At 40.9% G+C, this 26,582-nt stretch overlaps 2 protein-coding genes across 3 annotated transcripts in view; one reads left to right on the forward strand and one right to left on the reverse strand.

Moving 5' to 3' along the window:
- Positions 1 to 15,123, forward strand: part of UBXN4 (UBX domain protein 4) — a 31,500-nt gene extending 16,377 nt beyond the window's left edge. For both annotated transcript variants that reach the window (XM_005899491.3, XM_070389793.1), the window contains exons 7-13: positions 1,232 to 1,286; positions 2,030 to 2,194; positions 2,895 to 3,022; positions 7,194 to 7,296; positions 9,024 to 9,155; positions 10,797 to 10,999; positions 12,921 to 15,123. In XM_005899491.3, the coding sequence (XP_005899553.1) occupies positions 1,232 to 1,286; positions 2,030 to 2,194; positions 2,895 to 3,022; positions 7,194 to 7,296; positions 9,024 to 9,155; positions 10,797 to 10,999; positions 12,921 to 13,059 (925 nt within the window). In that variant the 3' untranslated portion in view covers positions 13,060 to 15,123. The remainder of the gene's footprint in view (positions 1 to 1,231; positions 1,287 to 2,029; positions 2,195 to 2,894; positions 3,023 to 7,193; positions 7,297 to 9,023; positions 9,156 to 10,796; positions 11,000 to 12,920) is intronic.
- A 1,872-nt stretch (positions 15,124 to 16,995) lies between these two features.
- Positions 16,996 to 26,582, reverse strand: part of LCT (lactase) — a 52,457-nt gene continuing 42,870 nt past the window's right edge. The window contains exons 13-17 of the mRNA XM_005899492.2: positions 25,918 to 26,027; positions 24,178 to 24,312; positions 19,266 to 19,489; positions 18,210 to 18,437; positions 16,996 to 17,594 (exon numbers count right to left, since the gene is read on the reverse strand). Coding sequence (XP_005899554.2) covers positions 17,377 to 17,594; positions 18,210 to 18,437; positions 19,266 to 19,489; positions 24,178 to 24,312; positions 25,918 to 26,027 — 915 coding nt within the window. The 3' untranslated portion in view covers positions 16,996 to 17,376. The remainder of the gene's footprint in view (positions 17,595 to 18,209; positions 18,438 to 19,265; positions 19,490 to 24,177; positions 24,313 to 25,917; positions 26,028 to 26,582) is intronic.

Genomic DNA, 26,582 nt, shown 5'->3' on the forward strand with positions numbered 1-26,582 from the left:
ATTCTTTTATTACATGTCTTGGTGAATGTATCTTTCGGGTATGTTTTCAGGAGTGGGAATTTCTGGGTTGTAGATGCTGGCTGAACAGTTTCCCAAAGTGGTTATTCAAGTTTATAATTTCCCTTAGTAGTAAGATGTTTCATGGGTCCTTTTTTTTCCCCTCTTAAAAGTGTTTCAGTTCATTTCTCTCGTAACTTTTTTTAGTGCACAGAATACTCTAGATTTATAGCAGAACCCCTTCATGTTGGGTCTTAAGTCCTTCTGACATCCTTTTTATGAAGAAGAAACCTGTGGACATTTGCTGAATTTTTCCTCTGGTGTTGCTGCGTTCTAGCGCACCATTCATTTTTCTCACCATCTGCACCTAAGCCTCATCATCTCTTTGGGGTTCTAAAGCATCATCTTTGAACATCCCTTAGATTTCTGGCTGAGCTCTTCAGCTGAGTTTTAACAAATGCATGTGCCTGTGCAACCCAAACCCCTCTGAGAAAAAGTGCCATTAGTTTTTAAAAACTGAGATAAAATTCACATACCATAAAATGCAAAATGTATGCAGATTGGGTGGGTTTTTATATATTCACAAGGTTGTGGAACCATTACCACTGTCTGCTTTCAGAATCATTAGTTTTTAATTGATGAATTTCTCACAGTTCAAAATCAATTTTGGTGTTACTGGTCTTTATAAATGTTAGCCTTCAGCTTTTTGCTTTTATCAATTCTGTGCTATATTCCTCTTCTATGTAAGAGGTAAAGCATTTTTAAGTCATTGATTTATATATATATATATTTTAAGACATTTTAAAATCAATATCTGATTCTCTGGTGGGCCACTGGATTGGACTCTGTGCTTTTTCTGCCAAGGCCTCAGGTTTGATCCCTCATTGGGGAACTAAGACCCCAAAAGCCACATGGTGTAGCCAAAAAAAAAAAAACAGTATCCGATAAATCAGGTGAGGAAAGGGAACTCTAGTGGTATGTAGGAGGTAAGGCCCTTAGAGCTGGAGGGAGGCTTCTTATGGCTCCCCCTGATTCTTGTGGATTTTTTTCAGGGCCAGGGGCTAGGTAGAGAATTTGTTGCTTAGCCTTTAGGAGCTTTTTCTGTTTGCCTCCACATTTCCCCAGTTTTTAGCTAAAGAAATCTTCTAAATGTAATTTATTTCAATATAATGTATCTCAGTTAATGCATTTTTTTAAACTTTCTTAATGTATTTTTAAAACTTTTAAAATACAGACTAACCAAAAAACTTGAAGAAAGAAGAGAAGAGAAAAGGAAAGAGGAAGAACAGGTAAATTGATATGCCTAGTATTTTTTCCTCTTGCTTTCCATGAGGGAATGTTTGATTTCTTATTTAGCTTGGCACATGGGATGACTCCCTGGTCCTGTAGTTCAACGTTGCAGCACAGTAAGGGGCATTACCAGTCTTCTGTCGTAAAGTCACAGTATACACTTTGTTGTGATATTTGGAAATGGCTAGGAATAAATTAGACCATCTTTTCTCCCTTTGCAGTGAATCTTTTACACTGAGAATAAAGGGACTTGAATTAAAATTGATTTGATGCAGATCAAAGTTTTAGTTCCTTTTTGTGAAAAAGAAATGGGTAGACATTTTGCTGAATATTTCCTCTGGTGGTGTTGTATTCTAGTTCACCATTCATTTTTATTACACTGTGCACCTAAACTTCATCATCTCTTTGGGGTTCTAATATATGAAGGTTATATCTTCAGGCCAAATAAATGACTACTTTGTTGTCCTTGGAGGGACAACCTGTAATTCTGTTGGTTTTTTTTTTTTTTTTCCCAATTACATTGACCACATGATAATCTTTACAAAACCACTGGCAAAGACTTATAAATTGATAGGATTTGACCACTGACCCACGCTATTAATACATTCTACTAGACTCTTACATTTTGTGAAGTTGTTCTGTTCCTTTAGCTGTAGCCTACACCCTGTGTACAAAATGGTATTCACAGAGGATTATTAATTTTTGTTTCTGGTTCATAAAACTTAGTTTTTCTTTAATTCAGAGAGAGATTAAGAAGGAAATTGAGAGGAGGAAAACTGGAAAAGAAATGTTGGATTATAAAAGAAAGCAAGAAGAAGAATTAACAAAAAGAATGTTAGAGGAAAGAAACAGAGAAAAGGCAGAAGATAGGGCAGCTCGAGAGCGTATAAAACAGCAGATTGCTCTGGTGAGTGTTGTTTATTTTTAATGCTTGACTCTAGAACGTTGGTGAAATTGTTTTCCCAGGCACAGTGGTTTTGGTTTGCTACCAGACAGGGTACACAGAAATAGTGGATTTTAGTGACTCAGAGAGTACTAATTCTCAGTTTTCTTTTACTAGAAATTGTCTAATTAAAATACAGTTAAGATTAAAACTGAGATAATCTTTTGAAGTAATTTTTCTCCATGTTATGTTATGAATTTTATCAGTAGTCAAAGATAGTTTTCAAGATTCCCAGGGAAGAAGCCAAGAATTTGCTCCCTCACAGTCTCCTCTAGTGCTAAGCATTCTTTTTTAGGACATTCAAAGGATTTAGGCACATGAAGCTTAGGATGGTTTTGCATCAGTTGGTTTTAGAATTAAGCGTTTGTAATACATATGAAAACCTCCTTTCTTAATATTGTTTGTTCATGTATTCATTCAGTAAATATTATCTACTGACCTTGTTCCAGGCTTGAGAGATAGTGACCAAAATCAAGTCCTTGTTTGTTTAACAATAACTGTGGTTCCTGACAGTTGATAAAACTAAAAAATGCCAGATCCAGCGTGATGAAGTTCATGTATGGTCTTAAGGAATTCATGCATATCTGTGTTCCATATGTTGGAAATGTGTAACTAGATCTTTCTGGCAGTGAAAGATAATTAATATCTAACAACTGTTTTCAAGGACCGTGCGGAGAGAGCTGCTCGGTTTGCAAAGACAAAGGAGGAAGTAGAAGCTGCTAAAGCTGCCGCCCTGCTGGCCAAACAGGCAGAGATGGAAATCAAGAGAGAGACTTCCACAAAAGAAAGAAGGTACTTTATTTCTTGCTAAAGTGTATGGATGTATGTGGCGGCTAAGGAGAAAAGCAGTTGTGGGCTTCTCTTTAAAACTGATTTATTCTGTGGCTTAATAAATAGTTTCAGAAGAATATACTGATAAGTTGGCACCTGCCAATGGTATTTGTCATTGAATGTGAATGTACAAACTTACAGTACTAAATACATGATGTTTTAAAGAAAGCCGAAATCTCTTTCAAAAGACAGAAAGCACGTTCATCAAAATGGTTACAGTGATGATCTCACAGAGGATATAAAGTGGTTGGATGGAATCACCAACTCAGTGGACATGAGTCTGAGCAAACTCTGGGAAACAGTGAAGGACAGGGAAGCCTGGTGTGCTGCAATCGATGGGGTTGCAAAGAGTCGGACATGACTTAGAGATTGAACAACAGTGACATGTGTACGGAATTCTTCAGTTGTCAGAATATCAAGTCAAACAGGATTAAACAAAAGAGGGAATGCCCTGGCTCTGCACCTGGGAGTTACAGTGATAGATTTGGTTAGGCATCGCTAGATCCAGGAACCTAAAGGGTATCATCAGACTTTTTCTGTCTCTTTTTAGTCTCCTGGTTTCTGTTTTAGCTTTATTCTCAGAGAAACTCTTCAGATATTGTCAGGAAAGCCTAGGGCCTCCTGGCACCTTCTTGATCTTGAGCTTCTGATCCTAGAGAGGAAAGAAGTGAATTCTCATTCACTGAGAATTCTGATTGGCCCTGCTTGGGTCACATGGGCCATCTTAGTACCAATCACTTTGTCACATGTATGGGCTAGCTGATTGGGATAGTAGACATGCCCACTCCTATGGTGAAGGAGATACGAGAAATATTACTGATAATCATACCAGAATGGGTGACATATTGGAGGGATAAGGCAGTTCCTCAAACAGAAGTATGTTGCAAAGACAGAAATTCAGATTTCTAGTACATACTGCTAGTAGGATTACTATTAATACTTATTTTCTTCTCTGTACTTTTCTGTATTTTCCATATCAGAAAATTAACAAGCATTACTTTTGTAATCAGAAAAATTACTCTAACAATGTTTGTTGATTCGTTTATTTTGGCTGTGATGGATCTTAATTGCTGCACATGGCCTTTCTCTAGTTGTGGTGAGCAGAGGCTACTCTTTGGTTGTGGTGAGCAGGCTTCTCATTGCAGTGGCTTCTCGTGGCAGAGCAGGGGCTCCAGAGCACAGGCTTCAGTAGTTGTAGCACATGGGCTTAAGTGCCCCAGGGCATGTGGGGGCTTCCTAGACCAGGACTCAAATGTCTCCTGCATTGGCAGGCAGATTCTTAACCACTAGACCACCAGGGAAGCCCAGAAAAATGGCTTTTTAAGAACTATTTTCCAAAACAAATCAAATACCTAAGAATATATTTAACAGAAGTGTAAAATTTATACACTGAGAACTAGAAAACATAATTGAAATAGTTAAAGAAGACCTAACTAAATACACGGAAAGATACTTTGTTTTCATAGATCAGAAGACTTCATATTGTTAAGGTGGCAATTTACCCCCAAGCTGATTTACAGATTCAGCACAGTCCCTATCAAAATCCCAGTTGGGTTTTTTTTGCCAAAATTTTTGCGGGAATCGGATTCTAAAATTTATATGGAAATGCAAGGCACCCAGAACAGTCTGGAAAAAGAACAAAGTTCTCAGACTTCCTGATTTTAAATCTTAACTACAAAGGTACATCAACCAAGATGTCGTGGTGTTGGCATAAGAATGGACATACAGATTGATGTACAGGCATACCTGGTTTGTTGTGCTAATGCTTTATAGCAGTTTTTTACAAATCCAAAGTTGTGTGGCAAACCTGTGTTGTCAGTTGATCACATTTTGTGCAATAAAGTATTTTTATTAAGGTATGTACATGGTTTTTCTAGACACATGCTATTGTACACTTATTGGACTATAGTATAGTATAAGTATAGCTTTTATGTGCACTGGGAAACCAAAAATTCCATGTGACTTCCTTTATTGTGATAACTTAATTGTAGTGATGTGGAATCAACATCTCTGAGGTATGCCTATAAGAGGACTTTGAGTCTCTAGAAATAAACCTATATCTTTATGATCAGTTGATTTTTGAAAAGGATACCAAGACCATTCAATGGGGGAGAGAATGGTCTCTTCAACAAATGCTTCTTGGGCAAGTGGATATCCAGGTGTAAAATAATAAACTTGAACCATTATCTCACACACCATATGGATCATCTACCTAAGTGTGAAAGTTAAAAAGTATAAACTCTTGTTGGGGGCAGGAAATAAGGACTTCTTGTGATCTTGGACTAGGCAGTCCTCTTAGACAGCAAAAGCACAAGTGACAAAAGAAACCAACAGAGAAGGTGGACTTCACCGAGATTAAAAACGTTTGTGCCTCAAAAGATATCAAGAAAGGGAAAAGAAACCCACACAATTGGAGGGACTTCCCTAGTGCTCCAGTGGTTACAACTCCATGCTTCCATTGGAGGGTCATGGGTTCGATCCCTGGTCAGGGAACTGAGATCCCACGTGCCACGTGGTGCAATTAAAAAAAAAAAAGAATTGGAGAAAATATTTAATTTTCTCCAATATTTAATTATATGGCTTAATATATTTAAGCCATATATTTGATAAGGGACTGGTAACTGGAATATAAAAAGAAGACTTGAAGTCAACAACAAAAAGCAAACAACCCAATTTGAATATGGAGAAAGGATTTAAAGAGATGTTTTTCCAGGGAAGATATACAAATAGTCAATAAGCACATGAAAAGATGCTCCACATTATTAGTCACTAGGAAAATCAAATCAAAACCACACTTTCTAGGATGCGTCAATTTAAGGTGATCTCCAAGTCTTGGCAAGAATGTGGAGATTTTGGAAGCTTCCTGCATTACTAATGGGATTATAAAATGGTACAACCACTTTGGGAAAAACAACCTGGCAGTTTCTCAAAATGCTAAGCAATTCTCCTCTTAAGTATACATCCGAGAGAGTTGAAAACAGTCTGCACACAAAAACCTGTATGTGAGTATTCATAGCAGCATTCTTCATAATAGCCAAAATGTGCTAATAACTAAAATGTCCGTCAACTGAAGAATGGATATATATCCCATACAATGGAATATTATTCACCAAAAAAAAGAATGAAGTATTTTCACATGGTGCAACATGTATGAACCTGAAAACAAAATGCTGTATGACAAAACCCAGAAGCCACCCATCTTACGATTCCATTATATGGAATGCCAGAAACAGACAAATCCAGAAGGACAGAGCAGATGAGTGGGATGCCAGGGGCAGGGAGAGGAGGAATGGGACTAACTGCTGATGGGCTTTCGTTCTTTCTAAAGGATAAGGATATTCTGGAATCAATGATGGTTGCACAGCTCTGACTATATTAAGAACCACTGAATTGTATATTTTAAAAGGATGAATTTTATGTGAATTATATTTCAAAATAACTGTTGCTAAAAATAATGAGATTTTACTGTAAAAGTTTTTTTTCTAATTGGAGAAATATTTGACATAATCACTGAATAAGTTTAAGGAATACAGCATGATGGTTTGATTTACATATATTTTGAAGTGATTGATACAACATGTTCAGCTAACATCCATCTTCTCATATACACTTGGCCCTTGAATGATGCAAGAGTTGGGGTTGCATCCACGGTTGCGCCACCCTTGTCTAGTCAGAAATCCACGTATAACTTTACAGTTGGCCCGCCATATCTGTGGTTCTGCATCTGTGGATTGAATCAGCCATGGATAGTGCAGTTTATTGAAAAAAATTTCACCTACACACGGACCCGTGCATTTCAGACCCCTGTTGTACAAGGGCCACAGGGAGATACAATATAAAGAAGAAAAAGCCTTTCCTTGTGGTGAGAGCTCTTAGGATTTACTCTCAGCAGCTTTCCCTACACCACACAGCAGTGTTAGCTGAGTCACCCTATTGTACATTACATCCCCAGTACTTATTTGCCTTAAACTGGAAGTATGTACCTTTTGACCACCTTTCTCCAATTCCCCTCCCTCACTCTCCATAAATTCCTGTTTTCATTACACAGTTTTACTTCCATCTTCTCCTAGTTTTACAGTTTGAGAACTTGTAGAGGTAAAGATGCTGACTTTTAATTTTCATTTTCTTACAGCACTGTTGCGAGAATTCAGTTCCGTCTTCCAGATGGTTCTTCCTTTACAAATCAATTCCCTTCTGATGCTCCTCTAGAAGAAGCTAGACAGTTTGCTGCACAGGTAAATTTATGTCATGAATTGTAATGAAGGTCGATGAATGGGTTATTAAGTGTAAGAGGGAAAAATTTCCAGGCAGAATTGGAAGAGTATGAGTAAGTCATGACTTATCCCCAGGAGGGAGGCACAAGATGCCTCTGGGATGTTGTGGAGCTTCCGTCATGTATGAGTGCCATATGGGAACAGCATATCTGCTTGTTCTATGAAAAGAGGGATTTGCTGACACCGTATAATAGACTCTGGAAACTTTTCTCACTGCTCAGTACATTCAGCTGGAGGAATGAAAAGCAAGTGATTTTCCAGAAGTCTAAAGGAGCTGTCCTCAATAAAAGATGCAGTTTTTCTTGGTTCTCTGCAAATTTTCTGCAAGTTGCTTAGAATGCTGTGGGACTGGCAATCTTCCCACCATCTGCTGATTGGTCAAACTAAAGATCAATAATCAATCTGTTTTTGGCAACAAGTATCTTCCTCAGGAATTTACTTCCAGAATTTAGCCTTGTTCAAAATCTGAACAAAATGGGTGTGAAATAAACATCTTAGAAAATAAGATATGAGTACTTTCCAATTACTTTTTATTCTGATAGATTATGTATTCAAAATGAGGCTTGTACCAGTATTTCATGTATCACTTCAAGATTGAAATTAGGTTTCAGACTTTTCTGCTAGATCTCTTCTGCATTTAGTCGGCTATGTCACTTAATAGGTCCCAGGAAAAGGATACCTAAAAAGCTTCTTCCACTGGTGAGCTTGGCTGGACAATAAACTTATTTTATTAACTGTTTTCACCAAGCTTAATAGTAGGATCCACTCCACATAGCCTTTTTCATTCCACTTTTGCCTTGGGGCCCCACTTGGGGCCTCCTCAAATGGCCTGCCCTGGCCTGAGTCTTTTGCTTCTGCCACAGGTAAGTGAGGCAATCACAGGAGTAAAGAGAGATCTCTGATTGCATCAGTCCTGTTAGAACTTCACCTCAGTACAGTGATCTAATTTAGTGACCTGATGTTGAGTGAGAACAGTCAGGGGGTGCGGGGGGTGGTGGTGTGTGTGTCTGTGTGTGTATATATATGTGTGTATATGTATATATATGACCTAGAGTAAAATATTACAAAAAACAAAAGTTACATTCTCCCTTTGAAAGATTTTACAAGTATAGGTGACTTAACAGCGTGAAGGTGATTGTGTTGCTTGCCCACTGTAAATTCCTAGGACTGGATTATGTGTGTAATATGGGTTGATTATGGACCATTTACTCTTTGAGTCAAGGAAGAGGCAAAAACTCATGCCATACGAGGGAAATTCTGATCTGTTCCAGAATTTTTAATTTTAGTTTTTCATTTTAGAATTTTTTCATGTTTTTAATATGAAATACCTATAACCTAAATGGGTATTTGTGAGATACTAAGTTCGACAAACAACAGTGGAAATTCTTAATTGCAAACTGTAGTCATAGTTAAGATATGTAATTGTTCATTTTTATTCATCTTATTTAGTCTTGCTATTAGAAAACATATTCTTGATATTTTGTGGTCATTTTGTTATGAAAGCTCTTAAGTACTATTTGTATTTGATAGCCTTCAGCTGTTTTTTAAAGCACAGAGTTTTTATGAATGTTTTGATTTTATATTTAAGTGAACTTTTAAATCAGTCATTTTGAATGTGTATGAGTTTGTAATATCTTAGTTTAAAAAGGCTCAACTGTAAGGTTTTAAAACTTATTTTTATATTACAGACTGTTGGCAACACTTACGGTAACTTTTCATTAGCAACAATGTTTCCCAGGAGGGAATTTACCAAAGAAGATTATAAAAAGAAGTTATTGGATTTGGAACTTGCCCCAAGTGCTTCAGTGGTACTGTTGCCAGTATGTATATGCATGTATATTTTTTCTATTCTTACAGGTCTGTCTGTTCTGCTGTTGATTTTTTCTTATAATTAGAGGAAGGGAAAGTGAAAAAATATACTGTGGATAATTAGAATCCAAAGTATCCAAAAATATTAGATTAATTTATTGTTCCATTATCCTGGGCTTTATATTTGTAACGTTAGTAAAAGACTAAACACACTAAACACATTTTCAACTTCTTCCCTCATCTGTCTAATCTGCTGACTTGGTGTCATTGTATTTATGTATGATTGCAGTTTATCAATTAAAAAAAAATGTTTTAACATAAAAATCACATTAAGTTTTAAACATACTAATCCTAACAACATTTTAATCTCTGATATTAAAAAAAAAGAGGCCCAGAAAATTTAAATGTGCCACCTTAAGTGCCAGAGCTGGGATGAGAGCCTGGGTCTTCCATAGCTTGGTTAGCGTATGGTTGTGCCCCCAAGGGAGAAGGCAGTGTCACCCCACTCCAGTACTCTTGCCTGTAAAATCCCATGGACAGAGGAGCCTGGTAGGCTGCAGTCCATGGGGTTGCGAAGAGTTGGACACGACTGAGCAACTTCACTTTCACTTTTCATGCACTGGAGAAGGAAATGGCAACCCACTCCAGTGTTCTTGCCTGGGGAATCCCAGGGACGGGGGAGCCTGGTGGGCTGCCGTCTGTGGGGTCGCAGAGAGTCGGACACAACTGAAGCGACTTAGCAGCAGCAGTGCCCCCAAATCTGCCCCTTCTCTTTCCCTGCTTTCAATTACTTAGGGGCAACTGCACTTTGAAAGTATTACATGGAAAATTCTAAAAATAATTCGTAAGTTTTAAATTTCGGACCGTTGTGATAGTGTGAGGAAATCATGTCCCATTTGGGACATGAATCATTCCTTTGTCCAGCATATCCATACTGTATATGCTACCTGCTCATTAGTCACCTTGCAGCCCTCTTGGCTATCCTATAAGACTGATGAAATACTGCAGTGCTTGTGTTCAGGTAACTCTGATTTTATATAATAATAGCCCCAAAGCTCAATACTGGTGATCCTGGCAATTTTGATAGTCCCTTGTTGTGCCTAATTTATAAATTAAATTTTATCACAGGTATGTATGTAAAGGAAAAAAAGTAGTATATATGGGGTTTGGTATGATCCATGGTTTCAGGCATCCACTGGGGGTCCTGGCAAGTATCCCCTGAGATAAGGGTGGATGACTATAGTTTACCCCAACTGAAAGCAGGGCCTCAAACCTAAAACAGTCCTCCAGTACTCAGGATTTTGTGGAGTCATTGATATTTGAAACCTTTCTCTTTTTTAAAATCATATAGACTTTTAAAATCAGAGTTGTTAACTTCATTACAAAAGTTTAGTTGTCTTCAAAGTAACTGTTTCATTTCATTGAGAACTACTTTCTGGTTTCTATGTTGTGATTACTCCTTAAAAGGAAAAGAATTCCAGGAGTTCCTTGAAGTTTATATACACTTGAAAAATAGCAAAAGATGGCAATTTTACTTTATTGCAGTAAAGTAAAATCCATAGGACTTTCCCAGATAAAAAGTTTATCTAGAACCTTGTGTGTGATGTGGTTGGGCTGATGTAGTCTATTTTGGTTTCTTTCTTCGTTTTTAGGCAGGAAGACCAACTACATCCATGGTACATTCTTCCAGTGGAGACTTTTGGACATTGTTGGGGACAGTGCTTTACCCATTCCTTGCCATCTGGAGACTGATAAGCAACTTCTTATTTAGTAATCCTCCTCCTGCACAGACCTCGGTGAGAGCAGCAAGTTTGGAAACCTCAAACCTTGCATCGTCTAGCAACTCAGAAAAAAGGTATTTGTGTTTTCCCCATTTGCAAAATATATTAGTAATGCCCAATGCCTTATTCAAACTGAAAAAAAAAATTTATAGATACTTTGCCTTTTTTCTATGTAAAGGGGAAAACCCAGCATGTTCTGAAGCTTTATTGTATCACCTGGGAAACTCCTTACCTAAGTTTTCTCAGCCCTCTTTCTATAAAATTTATTCCATGCTAAGCAGCTTCACTGCTACTGATTTTATTATTTCATTTATTGGATTCTCTTATTCCATAATAAAAGATATACTTTTTTCAGGTCTAAATAGCAGTATCTTTCTTGTTAGCCATATCTTGTCTGACAAGATACTTCATTCCATTAATTTCTTACAGTCATCGCACATGATTACTTTTAGAGGGATCATTGTGCTCTAGATAATTTAACTGCCTTCTCTGGGTCATTTAGAGAAGACCAAAATGAGGAAAGTGTATATTCACTTGAAAATGGTGTCTCTTTCAGTTACTTTGGACTGGTTCCTTAACCAAGAGTCCTTACTTTTATTGCACATGGCCATGGTTAGAATGGTAATACTAGTAGACAGCACTAATGGTCTTAGCTCACACCTCTGTTAAAATTCTAAATTTTTGAAAGAGGTTAACAGGAAGTATTTTCTTAAAATTTAAGATTATACCCCCTTCTAATAATTAATAGCATAATTTATTACACCATATACCTATTGCTGTTCAATACTTTATTGGGCCATTAATAGCAAATCCTCACACCAATCTTTGATAATTAAAGAAAACCCTTGCCTTTGTCAGTTGTGAGTGGTAAGTTAATTCAGTCATGTCTGACTTTTTGCAACCCCATGGACCATAGCCCACCAGGCTCCTCTCTCCATGGGGTTCTCCAGGCAGGAATATTGGAGTGGGTTGCCATTTTCTCCTCCAGGGGATTTTCCCAACCCAGGGATTGAACTCAGGTGTCTCATGTCTCTTGCATTGGCAGGTGGGTTCTTTGCCCTAGCACCACCTGGGAAGCCCTGTCTGCTCTAAGGAGATCCCTGATTTTGTGTCCTGCTGACTGTCTAAATGAAGATTTGAGTGAATATTGTTGCTGGGCTGATACAGTCTTTATCTTGATGTCCTTCTTAACTATTATGCAAGAAGACCAGTTATATCCTTAGTACATTACTCAAGTGAGGAGGACACAGAAATTCTTCTCTTCTTACAGAGCAGCATTCAAACTAGGTCTTGTTAGGTCTGAATTTTAGAACTCCTACTGAGCATGAGTGGAAGCATTTCATCCTGAAAGAGCTTGCTGAATGGGTCTTAAAAACTTACTTCAAATAAGGGAAAAGGTCTTGCATTGGGGCAAAGAATGGGACAAATGTTTGAGTGGGGAGCTTTGTGTTCCATTATCGCTTTTTTTCCCTCTCTAGTATTGGAGGATGTATTAGTTTAAATTTCACCTGTTTCCTTCCCATTTTTAGATGAAGAAGGTTTGTTCTTAATTGTCCATGTAGAAATAAATCACTCTTAAAGATTTTAAAAGAGTTAAGAATTGCTAACTGACCATTTCCATATATTAAGCTATGAATGGAGTTTGTGATAACCACTAGGGTGCCGTGTAAATTATAAATATTTTAGTAGATATATCAACTTGCATAAATAATAAAGGAGCAATTTAGTTGGCAGACAGTCCCACTGTTCTAAAACTTAGTAAGTCATCAAAAAATACATGGACATGGGAAGCATTTGACTGGTTTGGCTTAGAGAACAGGTGGAGTTAAAAAGCACCAAATTCAAGTCAGCGTTCGTAGATACAGTGATCTCCCATGGACTTTCCTTAAACTATAGTTGTCTTTGTACTAATGGCAGTTTAAAGGAGAAGACTTTGTGTTACTGCTGTTTTCATTTTTTATCATTTTCCTTTTTCTCCCTCTTCTGTTTTATCAGGGAACCAGTCAGAAAAAGAGTGCCGGAGAAACGGGGGGAAGACTTTAAAAAGGAAGGCAAGATATATAGATTGAGGACTCAAGACGATGGTGAAGATGAAAACAACACCTGGAATGGGAATTCCACTCAACAGATGTAGTGCGACAAGTACAATATGTGCAAAAATCATTGTTTCTCTTATGATTTAATTCAACTAAAATTCTGCTGGAGAAGTGGGACTGCTTTATGTGTTCCAGCTCATCTACAAAGTGTCTCTCTATTCCTGCTTAGTGGGTTCAAGTTGTTTAACTCAGACAAGAGGTCAGATAACTGGCTGCTGGGTCCTTGTATATGGTAACCAACTGCTAGAAGCCTAAAAAAAAAATCAAAAAGTCTGTAACAGCCTCCCTTTATCAGCTTTCTTATTCAGTATTTCATAGGCCCATTTTAGCCCTATGCTCTCAGATGATACATTTGTTCAGGGCTGTTTTGCTCTGAATCCCTAAGCCAACACAAGGTAACTGTTATGTCACTGAGTAATCTGACTCTGAGAGCATTTTAACTAGCCAGCCAGATGATAATTCTTGCTCATCAGCTGCAAGCAAAATCTTGTAGTTTTTAATCTTACTTAAACACTGAATAAAAAAAAACTTTTCCAAATATCAGAATGATCTTATCTTTGCTCTAAGTTTTGTTATTCTAGCATCTCTGTATTGCACAGGGCTCTGTGGAGGTCATGTGTCTCTGAATCCCCCCACCCATCTGTACTGCCTGGAGCTTTCCCAAGAAAGGAGGGACCACTTTACCATAAATATCACTGCAGAAAGAAGTTTTTTGACACACACTGATGCTATGTTAGTGTCTCTCCTAAGCAGGGAGGCATCATTTTGTTTGCATAATGTAGTGGCCTTTGTTCTCATTAGATGCAAAACAACTGCCGGTCTACAGCTGGTTCTCACCTTTATACTGGAGTTTTGCCCTCAGTGATAGTCACTCTTCAAAGAAATAAAGAACCTGTACTGTTGGGCATGAAGTAGGGAGTTAAGATTTGCCTCTTGCTCATTTGGTTATTATTAAGAATTTTAGATTCTTAATCTGATTTACATACTGTGATATGTTTATGTCGGTGAAGACACTAAGAATGTCTGGAAAAGGGGGTAATTTTGACTGTTCCTCTCTAACCTTTTGTGTTTAGATTGGAAGATACTTAACGTTGTAGAAGGACTCTGAGTTTATTTTGTAATGAGAGGAGGAAGTTTTCTCAGAGCAAATTTTGTTTCACCTATGAAGTAACAATGGTAATAGTGTTGGCAAGGAAACAGACCAGGGGTGGTGTTGGTAGGAGTGAAAACTAGTATAATTTTTCTGAAAAAACATTAGCAGAAGCCGTAAAAATTTCATGCTTTTTGATCTAAAAAGTTTTTCTAAGGAATGATCATAAATACAGGCAAAATTTAGGTATAAACCTGTTAAGTTTTATTTATTTAACCTCAGAAACCCAACTACATGCCTTCTGCAGAATTAACTTTTGCTAAGGAAAAATGGGACAATACTAATTCAGCAATTTGATTTAACATATTTATTGACTGTTTGTTGTGTGTTCAGGGGAAAAAGCAGGATACCGAGCTGCAGGTACAGTATGATCTCAACTTTATAAACACATCATATATAGTATATTTAGCATAATGTAAAGAAAGAAAAACCAACAGCAGTAAGAGTGATTTATATTATGATTTTAGTTCATTTTCATCCTTATATGTCTTCTCAGTTTTCTGTAATGAAATTACTTTCATAATTTAAGGAAAGAGTTTGAAATAGATACATCTCCAGCAAGCATCTCATTTAAGTAAAGGTCTCTCATCTTGAAAAATACAGTAATATGTGAATAAAAAATCAATTTTCCCTTGAAAAAAATGCAGATCTTAGAGAAACATACATAAAAGAATGATTCACAATCTTTGAATACGAGGATCCTGCCTCAATTTCATATTTTAAAAAGTATAATGGTAAATTCAAAACAGTATGGAAGGCTGTAAAATGATGTCTTCCTCTTGGCATCACACACTAATCTAGTCTTGTGGATTAGTCTTCTAATCTAGAAGACTTCTAGTCTCCAGAAGTAATCTCTCTCAAGTTTCTCTTGTAGTCTTCAGAAAATTTTTACGTGTACATAGGCAAATATGTAATCTTTATTTTTTAAATAAATGGGATCGTATTATATGTATACTACTCTGCATCTTGCCTTTTAACATACACGGTCTTGAAGATCTTTCCCCATTAACACATAGCTACCTCATTCTTACTAGTGCCTGCAGAGCATTTTACTTGGTAAACTACCTATTCTCTTACTGCTTTCATTGGTTATTACAGTTTATGTGCTTGTTTCTGTTTTTCTGTTACAAACGTCACTACAGTGAACATAGCTTTGGGAAGTTTCTTAGCTGTGGAAATACACCTGTAAGTCACTGAGTCAAAGGGTATTTGCAGTTTGGATTATAAAAAATGCTGCCAAATTGCCTCCTCTAAAGGCTCTGTGAATTTACAGCCCTACTGACAGGTAGGAGAACATGGATGCTTGCCAACACGGTATTATACTTTTTCATCTTTATCCACCTGATAGATGAAAAATTGTGTGCATTTTATATGCATCGTGTTGATTGTGAATGAAGGTGAACATCTTTTAATATTATTGGTTATTTTATTTTCTGAGAACTGCCTGTGTTTTCTTTGCCAATTTTCATTTGTGTTTATCTCTCTTACTGATTTACAACAGATTTCATGTATATTAAGAAAGTTAGCTGTTTGTCTGGCATATGCTATAAATATTTTCTCCCTGTTCATCTTTTGATGAGTATGTTGATGGTAATTTCTTGCCATAATTTCTATGTGGTCCTGTTTATCAGTGTTTTTATTTATGACCTCCAGGTCGTAAGTCTTGAATATAAAATACTTTTCCCACTTCAAAAAGTAATTTAAAAAACCTCACCTGTCTGTCCTAGCACTCTCATGGGTTTCTGACATTCTCATGGGTTTCATTTTTCTACATTTAAATCTTATATCCTGGTAAGGAATGTGGCTCCCTTCCCGCACCTGTGACTAACATCCTTAGAACTGGCCTGTGGCCCACCTCCATTTATATAAGGACTGGTCCATCATCGCCCCTTCTACCGCCCCGCCATTTGGCAGGTCACCTCTGGCGTGCACCCTGTCCCTGGTATGCAGCTGGGTCTGTGTCTAGGCTCTGTCTTCCTTTGTTGATCTTTCTGTTCACTCCGTTTCAAAACAGTAACTAGCTTTATATTTTTTTCTCCAACCCCCCCCCCAGATTTATCCTGGCTCTTTTTACAAGTGAGTTTTATGTGCAACTTTATATTATTTTTTTCCATTTCCTGCCCTACCCCTGCAGAAAAGGTATACTGACTTTTGAAGATTAATCTACATAAAATTGACAGCTTATAAAAATCTCTTATAGCAGTTTTAGAACCATCTTCACCCCATCTGATCAACTTTTCCTGTCTATTGGTGGAAGAAAATGCCTGTGCCCCACAATCTTGACTGCCAGGTTGGGACCCACAGCAGTGGGACACTGTGGTAGGAATTTTCTATAGATACAATTCAGGTAGGAACGCTTACCAGAAGCAACGTCTTGAGCATGATCAACCTTTTAAAACCAATTGAAAACTATTTTAAAAAAAAGAATATCTCCTAGATATCTAGAAAGAATATATAGGTTAAATAAGTTAGAGTCTTCCATTCTGTGATTGTCTCATGAGCACATTTGAGTGGAAGTGATAGACTCACCCACTTCTCTGAATGTTTTGTGAATAAACATACAGATGTAGTGGGTGTGCTTCCCTCTGTCCTGTCTCCAAAAATGTACTTGCCGGAGACACTGAGACATGGTCCTCTGGCCTCCGGAAGCCAATAGCAGAGGATTAATGTGGTGAAGCTGTGAACGGGGATGTTCATAACTGCTATGGAACCCGTCTTCTGAGGAGAAGCACCCGTAGGAGACAGGACACCATTAAGAGCATCTTTTTCAGGTTCTGAGAAACAGAAGGTAAGAGAGGCTAGGAGGGAACTTAAAGAAAGCAGGAGATGACCTAGTGGTTATCTTTTCATGAAAAGGATTGCTATGGTTTTTACTAATGTTTCCACCTTTAAAAATCTCTGAAAATTAAAACAGTTCAGTTAAATGACTCACAGAACCTAGTAGTTGAGTTCAGTAACTGCATATTTCCACAGGAGCCACTCGCAGGGTCTTCCAATGCCCAGATGAATTCCTGATATGGGGGCAAGGTGGGGATACTTCCATTTTAATCAGGGACTTGAAATCCTTCAAATTTAGTGTCTTAAGAGTGCAGAGATTTTTATAAAGTCTATTATAGACAGAGTATTAGATCCTCAGTGGTCCTGGGGGTGGCAAAGACTTGCAGAGAAACTAGGAGGAGAACTGGAGGAGGTGGTAACTTCTGGGTCAGAATGAAGACCTGTGGCTCAATTCCTGTTCACCTGGTTGTGTGTGCTTTTGCTTGGAGCGCTTAAAATACTTGTAGGACAGAAGTGCAACACAACAGACTCCAAGAAGCATGAAAGCAAAGAGCACATTAAGCGCTGTCTGGGCTTGCGTCGTACTCAGCCTGAGGCCCAGGAACTGAATGTTCTGTCTCACGGGGCTGGCGGTGGGCTCAGCATCTAGGAGAGGACACAGGCGATATGGAGTTATTGGATCATGTTGACCTAGATTATTAAGCGCAAGCCAGATCCTTGCTGGAGAGAAGCTACCCTGTATCCAAGGTCAGCACATCACGGAGGTGACTGTGCACATCCTTTTCGTGAGTTATGAGAGAAGTCATGCAGTTTTAAGCATCTTTCAGCAATTAGAGTAAAACCTATACTGGATAATTGTCTCAATTTGTATAGTAATTTATACTTTGTCAGTCATTCAGCAAATCTTGGGCACCTTACAATGCCAGGCACAATATTTTAGTCACTCTTTGATCCTGGCCTCGGCGCAGCATTTGACTCATTTCTTGCCTAAGGTTACATAACAAGTTAATGGTAGGGCTGGGGAAAGAATCTAAAATTGCTGTTTCCAGGCCAGGGCCTAGTTTCTAGATGTAACTTTAGCCCTTAATTCCTTTGTTCCATCCTGAAATGTCTGGAGCATTCAAAGAAAAAATACTGGTTGAATGAATGAAGGGGATGGAGAGGCAGAGAGGGCTGGCAATAAACTAGAAGAAAACGGACTGAGAAAGGCCCATTTGCCCTTCCTCCTCTGGCTTTGTCCATCCCAGAACCACAGCTCACCTTCTTGCTGAAGACAAGGATGTGGCCCTGCAGCAGGGTCGGGGAAGCCACTGCACCGGATTATGGAGGCGTAGACCTTGGCTGACTCTCTGGGGATCCTTGGCAGAGCAGGGTCAGTATAGTTCACAAAATGCAAACCAAACTTATCTGAGAAGCCGGTGGCCCACTCGAAGTTGTCCATCAGAGTCCAAACCGTGTATCCTCGAAGGTCCACCTTATCCTGCATAGCTGCTCAAAGACAGAGGCCCCAGCATGAGCTGCTCTGATGGGCTAAGCCCCTCTCCACCGGGCCCGGGCCTGCCCACAGTGCTCCCACAGTCCCCACTTGCAGGTCAAGGGAGCTTTTTTCAGCTCTTGGAGAGAGCAGCCCACCCTGCACAAAGGAATCATTAGCTGGTCCCCTGTGGGTGTTACCACAGAGCCATCTGCATTTTTCTAGACAGGCTCAACCCTGATCGGGAGCCAGGAACATGTGTAGACTAAATTAACCCTGCTGGGTCAGCTATCATCGTCTTCACATCTTAGGATACTGGTCTTGGGCAGAGTCTCAAGGGACCCTTGGGAAAGATTTTATCTGGAATAAGATTTTCTACTTGTTTCTCTTTGCTGCTGCATTGCTCACTTTCTTTTACTCAGCATTACTTACATTCCCCTGTCATAGTCCCATCCCTGGTGGTTCTGCTGAGCTGTAAGGGTCTCAGACTTCTGCTTGGGGAACAAAAGATCATACAATCTCTCCAGCCCATTCCTCCTGGGCCCTGCCCAGACTGTCCACAAGAGGGCGCTGCTTTTCAGGGACATGGACACCGGAGGCTCAGACAGAGAAAAGGGCAAGCCAGGAACTCGGGTGCAGCTGCATCAGGCAACTGGGTTTTGCTTGCTGAGCTTTAAGAAGGAAAAATCTTAGTGTGCAGCCCCCCAAAAAGGCTTAAACCCAAAAGGAGGTAGAAGGCTCATCTTTCTCATCTGAGACTCGTGGGTGTGCTATCGGCTGCAGACGTTAGACGTTTCCAACAATAAAAGGTGCACACAGAGGAAGGGGTAGGCCCGTCATACCTTTGAGCGCCTCGTTGATGTAGCTGCGGAGGTAGTAGATCCTTGCAGTGTCATTGAGGTTTGCTTCTCCCCGATGGGAGACTCCGTTCTCTGTGACATAGATCGGGGGGTTGTTGTATTCCTCCTTCAACCAGTTCAGGATCCTCCTGAAGCCAAAAGGGGTCATCTTCAGCCAGAAGGAGCCGGAGTCTGGCCAGGAGCGGTCTGTGATGGAGGCCACTCCCCTGCAAATTCAAACACTAGGGATTAGGTGTCAGTTTATAAATCCCAAGAGACCCTCTGCACAAAGCATGAACAAGATTTTTACTAAAAACAACCTTTTGACTCTTCAGTTCAGTCGCTCAGTCGTGTCTGACTCTTTGCAACCGCATGGATTGCAGCATGCCAGGCTTCTGTGTCCATCACCAACTCTGGAGCTTACTCAAACTCATGTCCACAGAATTGCTGTTGCCATTCAACCATCTCATCCTCTGTTGTCCCCTTCTCCTCCTGCCTTCAATCTTTCCCAACATCGGGGTCTTTTCCAACGAGTCAGTTCTTCACATTAGGTGGCCAAAGTATTGGAGTTTCAGCTTCAGCATCAGTCCTCCAATGAATATTCAGGACTGATTTCCTTTAGGACTGACTGGTTGGATCTCCTTGCAGTCCAAGGGACTCTCAAGAGGTTTCTCCAACACCACAGTTCAAAAGCATCAATTCTTCAGTGCTAAGCTTTTATGGTCCAACTCACACTACACACATGACTACTGGAAAAACCATAGCTCTGACTAGACAGACCTTTGTTGACAAAGTAATGTCTCTACTTTTTAATATGCTGTCTAGGTTGGTCATAGAGCAAGCATCTTAATTTCATGACTGCACTTACCATCAGTGATCTTGGAGCCCCCTAAAATAGTCTCTCACTGTTTCCATTGTTTCCCCATCTATTAGCTTTGAAGTGATGGGACCAGATGCCATGATCTTGATTTTCTGAATGTTGAGTTTTAAGCCAACTTTCTCACTCTCCTCTTTCACATCAAAGTGAAAGTTCTTCTTCACTTTCTGCCATAAGGGTGGTGTCATCTACATATCTGAGGTTATTGATATTTCCCCCAGCAATGTTGATTCCAGCTTGTGCTTCTTCCAGCCCAGCGTTTCTCATGATGTACTCTGCATATAAGTTAAATAAGCAGGGTGACAATATACAGCCTTGACGTACTTCTTTCCTGATTTGGAACCAGTCTGTTGTTCCATGTCCAGTTCTAACTGTTGCTTCTTGACCTGCATACAGATTTCTCAGGAGGCAGGTCAGGTGGTCTGGTGTTCCCATCTCTTGAAGAATTTTCTACAGTTTGTTGTGATCCACAAAATCAAAGGCTTTGACATAGTCAATAAAGTAGATGTTTTGCTGGAACTCTCTTGTTTTTTCAATGATCCAGCAGATGTTGGCAATTTGATCTCTGGTTCCTCTGCCTTTTCTAAATCCAGCTTGAACATGTGGAAGTTCATGGTTCACGTACTGTTGAAGTCTGGCTTGGAGAATTCTGAGCATTACTTTGCTTTTCTCTTTTCACTGGTTGTAGTGACATCAATCAGTGCTGGTGTAACTTTGGATAGGCCACCTAAACTCTCTGGTCTAGCTTTCCACCAGTACACAGGAATGGACTTGCTCATGGACCTCACTCTCCAAGCCACTCGGTAACAGGCCACACCTCACACTAGACGTGGAAGGGTGCTGGTACTCCCACAGAGTGCGAGTGCTAGGTCTTCAGAAAGGGGCTCCCTTGAGTCACCTATGTGTGGTCAACAGGTGGTACACCCACAGGAACGAATATTTGGGCCCCCATTAGTGTGATGATGGGGTAGATACGCTAGGACCTGCCTTAAGTGTCCAAGACCCTATTTCTCTCTCCAGTGATGGGCAAAGAGAGGGTATCACATTGTGCCAAAGGTGTGCCACCAGGGGAGGCACAGGCTCATGCATTTCATTATAAGGACCAGCCATTTAGATATTTAACATTCACGGTCCTTCAATTAAAAAAAAAAAAACTTTTACCAGCAGCTGGATTTATCTTGTTCAGCTGAACTGAACGTGGGACATTTCATAAGCTGAGCACAGGCGCCTGGGAAGACAGTCCCAGGACCGGTGAGGTAGCAGTCGAGTGGGTGCGGGAACCAGCAGGGCGCCACCTCAGCCCCTCTCGGCAAGCCTGACTCTGCTGGTTGGAGGATGAATGGGGATGTCGGCAGTTGTTTCCAGAGATTCCGGACAGATTCACAGCTACTGATGTGGAAAGGTGCTTGTCACAAAAGGAACAAAAGGGACTTCCCTGGCAGTCCAGTGGCTAGGACTCCGCACTTCCACTGCAGGGGGAACTAAGATCCTGCATGCCGCGTGGCACAGCCAAACAAAGCAAAAACAAAACCCGACCAAAAAAGCTTTCTTAATCTAATAAGGAATGTCTACAGGAGAAAAAAAAAACCCTACAGAAGACAATGAATGTTGGAATACTAAACCTTTCTGCCGGGAGCCATCTCCGGGCATATTGCATATTGAGTGCAGCACTTTCACAGCATAATCTTTCAGGATCTGGAATAGCTCAACTGGAATTCTATCACTGCCAGGAGCCAGCGTGAGGAACTCCGCCCGTGGCAAAGGTCGTGAGGAAGGAGGCTCGGCGTACGAAAAGGCGGGATCGAGCCTCAGGAGTTCCCCCTGGAAATTCTTGAGCATCTACCCCCAAACCAGAGTCTGCCTACTTTCTGCTTTGTGCTCTCACCTACACCTCTGACTTTATGGGGGGGGGGGGGACTGTCCCCCACTACCTCTCTCTGAAAAAAGAGTTGACTTATAGCTCCAGTTAATAAAGTTCCTGGGTGTGATAGTGTTTCAACCTACAAACTCCTTCGGAAGTCCTCTAGCCTGCCTGAATAGGTTTTTCCGGCCACATGTGATTGTTCAGAGCCTCCCAACTGTGAGAGGCATGAGATGTTCTAAACTGTCTAAATACAGATTCCTTTGAGCAGTTAAAAGATTGATTAGAAATTGTATTGGTGAAGGGTTTTTCACTTGTTGGGCCAATGTTTGCTGCTAAGTCTCCATATCCCTTACCTGCTGTGTCCCTGGCAGTGTATTGATTAATATAATTGGTGTAAGTAGTAGCTTTAATGTTTGTAACCTTGGACCCTTGTGTTAATTCTTTTTCTTGTTACAGCCCACCACACTTTTGCCCTATAGGAATGCAACTTTAATGCTTTTGGAGGGTGGCGCCTGACTAATCACCTTTAGAAAAAAATACATTTTCTGAAGAAAGGGTCTTAAAATGTTAACAGGCCTCCAGGCCAGAAGATGATGCAAATCACCTAAACTTTGCATATGATAAAGTTTGCAGGAAGAAAGCCTGGCTTACTGCATGACTCTACCCCTTCCCCCATTATCCTCTATGCATAACTTAAGGTATAAAAACTACTTTGAAAAATAAAGTGCGGGCCTTGTTCACCGAAACTTGGTCTCCCCATGTCGTTCTTTCTCTCACCTTCTGGCTGAATTATTCAGCCTCTTTTCTCCACTGAATTTCCTCACTGAGCTATCCTTATTTCAGCCTCTTTTTTCCACTGAATTTCCTCACTGAGCTATCCTTATTCTATTACTCTATATCCTTAATTAACGTTTAATTAAGCAGTTGTTTCCTGATCCTCGCCGACGCCGTCCCCGCTTCGAATTCCCTGGATCCACCGGGGCTGGACCCAGGCACCTTTCCTCTTGAGATGGGGAATAAAATAACAATGTCTTTGTAAGTATTAGATGTTATTAAATAAAATAACAATGTCTTTGTAAATGTCTCAATATTAGATATTTAGAAATTTTTTAAAAAGGAACAGATACTGTGCATAAGTGTAATCCTGTTTTTCTGTAATATATTCCTGTATGAAATTTCTGACATACTATATAAACTATGTATAATATATATATCATATATAGAGAGAGGTAGTATACCTATACACATATATACACTTCTGAAATGACAAGAATTTTCTCTTCTTGCTTTCTAATGTTTCTACTGTGAACATACATTATTGTAATAGAGAAATAGTTTAACTTTTACCCTCAAAGGGAAAAAAGAAAATTATTTTAACTGAAATACATCTGATAAGTGAGAAAAATCTGATGAAAAAACATATATATAAAAAAGACGCTTACCCCTTGGAAGGAAAGTTATGACCAACCTAGATAGCATATTAAAAAGCAGAGACACTATGGTTTTTCCAGTGGTCATGTATGGATGTGAGAGTTGGACTGTGAAGAAAGCTGAGCGCTGAAGAATTGATGCTTTTGAACTGTGGTGTTGGAGAAGACTCTTGAGAGCCCCTTGGACTGCAAGGAGATCCAACCAGTCCATTCTAAAGGAGATCAGTCCTGGGTGTTCTTTGGAAGGAATGATACTAAAGGTGAAACTCCAGTACTTTGGCCACCTCATGCGAAGAGTTGACTCATTGGAAAAGACTCTGATGCTGGGAGGGATTGGGGGCAGGAGGAGAAGGGGACGACAGAGGATGAGATGGCTGGATGGCATCACTGACTCGATGGACATGAGTTTGAGTGAACTCCGGGAGTTGGTGATGGACAGGGAGGCCTGGTGTGCCGAGATTTATGGGATCTCAAAGAGTCGGACACAACTGAGCGACTGAACTGAACTGAAAATCTTAGTTATTTTTAAAAACTCTAAGCCTGTCTGCTTTAATGAAAAGCATCTTGGAAATCCTAGCCTGTATAACTGTCTGACTGATAGAGGTATATATCAGGAGTTGGGGCTTGTCTTGCAAACCCCAGGATACATAGCATCAGGAGGCGGTTTCAGAGGCTGTACAGGCCTCTAAGTAAGAGGGCATTTTGCTATCTTTCCCGAAGATTGTTCCAGCTGCCCTTCCTTACCTGTCTGCATCGAAGGAAGAGATCCAAGAGGCATAGTTTAAATTGTAGGCCAGGACAGTGGTGTAGTGATTGAACCCAAAAAAGTCGTAGGTGCCGTTGATCCTCCTCTTCTCACTCTCCGTGAACTCAGGGAGCCTGGGCGGGAGGAGTCATTAAAGGCGTGGGGCTTTGGGAAGAGACTCTTAGGGCAGGGCCGGTGGAGGGCTCTAAACTCAGGTACCTGAGGTGCCCACGGGCAGCTGACCAGGAGCCAGGAGAGCCCTTCCCAGGTGCTGCCGAAAGCGCCTGAGCCTCCTTCCACCAGAACACAGACCTCACCTCCCTCACAGACCCTCTCTTCTGATTTTAAGTTTTTACTGTGGTTTGTTTAGACATGCTTCTTTTCTCCAAAGTCTGTCCTTACAAGTAGGGGAAATGCTTTTACAAATTGACCTTTTGAGATCTGGACTTTTCTGCTCTCATGATTTTACTGCCCTTTCTTTTTAAACATCTAGGGGAACATTTTCCATATATATTTTTAAAAATTGAAATATAGGTGATTTACAATGTTGTGCCAGTCTCTGCTGTGACTTATTTCTATACATATTTACATTTTTTCCATGTATTCTTAGACTTTTCTGTGTGATGTGATTAACATGCCCTTGTGTGCAGCACTTAGAGGTTCCCCTCTCCCAGATCCTGACCACATGCTGCTGGTTTAGGGTTGCTGAGAGAATGCCCTGCTTAGGCCCTGACACTTCATTTTGACCTTCCTGCTACCATTAACCTAGGAAAGAACCTTACTTCCTGGAGTTTCTGAAATACTGGGGCAAAACTAAGGCCCAAGTTCCCCACCCCACCCCTGCCATACCTTTTACTTCCTTGCTCAGGAGCCAGCAAGGGCTTCTCAGATCCTGTGGCTTCAAGACTGAGCACCTGTGCCAGCCTCCAGTCGCTCTGCCACGTGGCCTTGGCTCTCCCTGCTGCTGGGCCAGTGTCCTCAATTGCAGCATTCCACTCACTCCTACCTCTAGGCCGGTGCTCACACCCTTTCCCTTGGATCGAAAGCCTTCTGCTTTCCCCAGTGCTGTTTATTGTCAAGGCCCAGTCAGCCGATATCCTGTCTTGTCCAGGGGGTCTCCTGGGTCGACCCAGCCTGCCCTGATCTCATCTGAGTCTTCAACACATGAAGAAATTGGGGAATAGAATTCCCTGGAGTGATGAAGGTCACTGTCTTTCCAGCTGGTGTGTCAGCACCTGAGGAAGCCATACTTAGAATCCCCTCTATGTGGACCCTGCTGGGCCTGGCACCGGCCTTGGTACACAGTAGGTGCTTCAGCACGGTTGTGTTGAGGAACTGGAGCACTCGCTTGCTGGTTGGAGACCAGGGTCGACAGATCAGACCTTTTGGCTCAGCAGGACTTCCCTAACCAGGCCAGCACATGCATGATGTAAGGGTTGGGGTGGATTACTTAATCCTCACAGCTGGGCTATAGGAGGCTCAAAGAGGGAGCCAGTGGGTCACTAAGAAGTGGGTGCCCCAGATGGCCTGCCTATTCTAAAGAATAACAAGAGCAACTGCCTTTGTCAGAGCTGTGCCTGTCCGGGGCTGAGAGCTCCACATACACACTCGTGTTGTCTTTCCAGCATGCATGGAAGCTCAGACAGTAACTTGCCTAAGACACTCCTCTCCAACCCCAACAGCACCTGTGCCAGCCACCCAGGAGCCTCAGTGGCTGAGGGCGTGGCACCAGGACCTACCGAGACTTGTTGAGGCCTTCCGCTAAGCTCCTGTCACGGATCCGCGTCTTCATCACCTCAGGGTAATCCCCATTCTTGAATATCGGATGTGCGAACCAGCCTCCCATGAACTGCAGTAGGGGTTGGAGGGACAGTCAGCGTTGGCATTAACAGGTAGGCCCACAGGAGACAGCAGGCTCCCTGCCCAGGAGTCACTGACCTCAGGCCTCCTTCTCCCCACCCAGTCTTAAACTTGCCCTTCTTCTAAGTCTGTTCCCATGTTGCAGTTTAAATGCCCGTGGGTCTTGTCACCATGCTGGGAGTTCACTATGGGCAGGGCTGTGTTCCTACCCACTGCAGCTGGAGGGATGTGAACTGAACTGAGCTCTGGGCCTGCTAGATGCTGCCTGGCTGCCCTTAGGAGGGCCGGGCCCAAGACAGGGAGAGACTCCAAGCCTCCAGGCCCTGATTCCCTCACTGACCACAGGGGAGGTCTAAGGCTGAAGGACCCATCAGAACCTTCTAGGGCGAGCAGAGATGCGAGGCTCTCCTGGTTACCCAGGCAAAGGGCAGTTCTTCATGGGCTTTGGACTTGCAGCCCTAAAATGGGAACTTTCCTGTTTGTTTTCTTAAGTAAGGTTCAGGCCACCCTTAACCCTCACAGGGTATACATGGCACTTCAGTGC

The sequence above is a fragment of the Bos mutus genome, chromosome 2, assembly GCF_027580195.1.
Source record: "Bos mutus isolate GX-2022 chromosome 2, NWIPB_WYAK_1.1, whole genome shotgun sequence".
NCBI lineage: Eukaryota > Metazoa > Chordata > Mammalia > Artiodactyla > Bovidae > Bos > Bos mutus.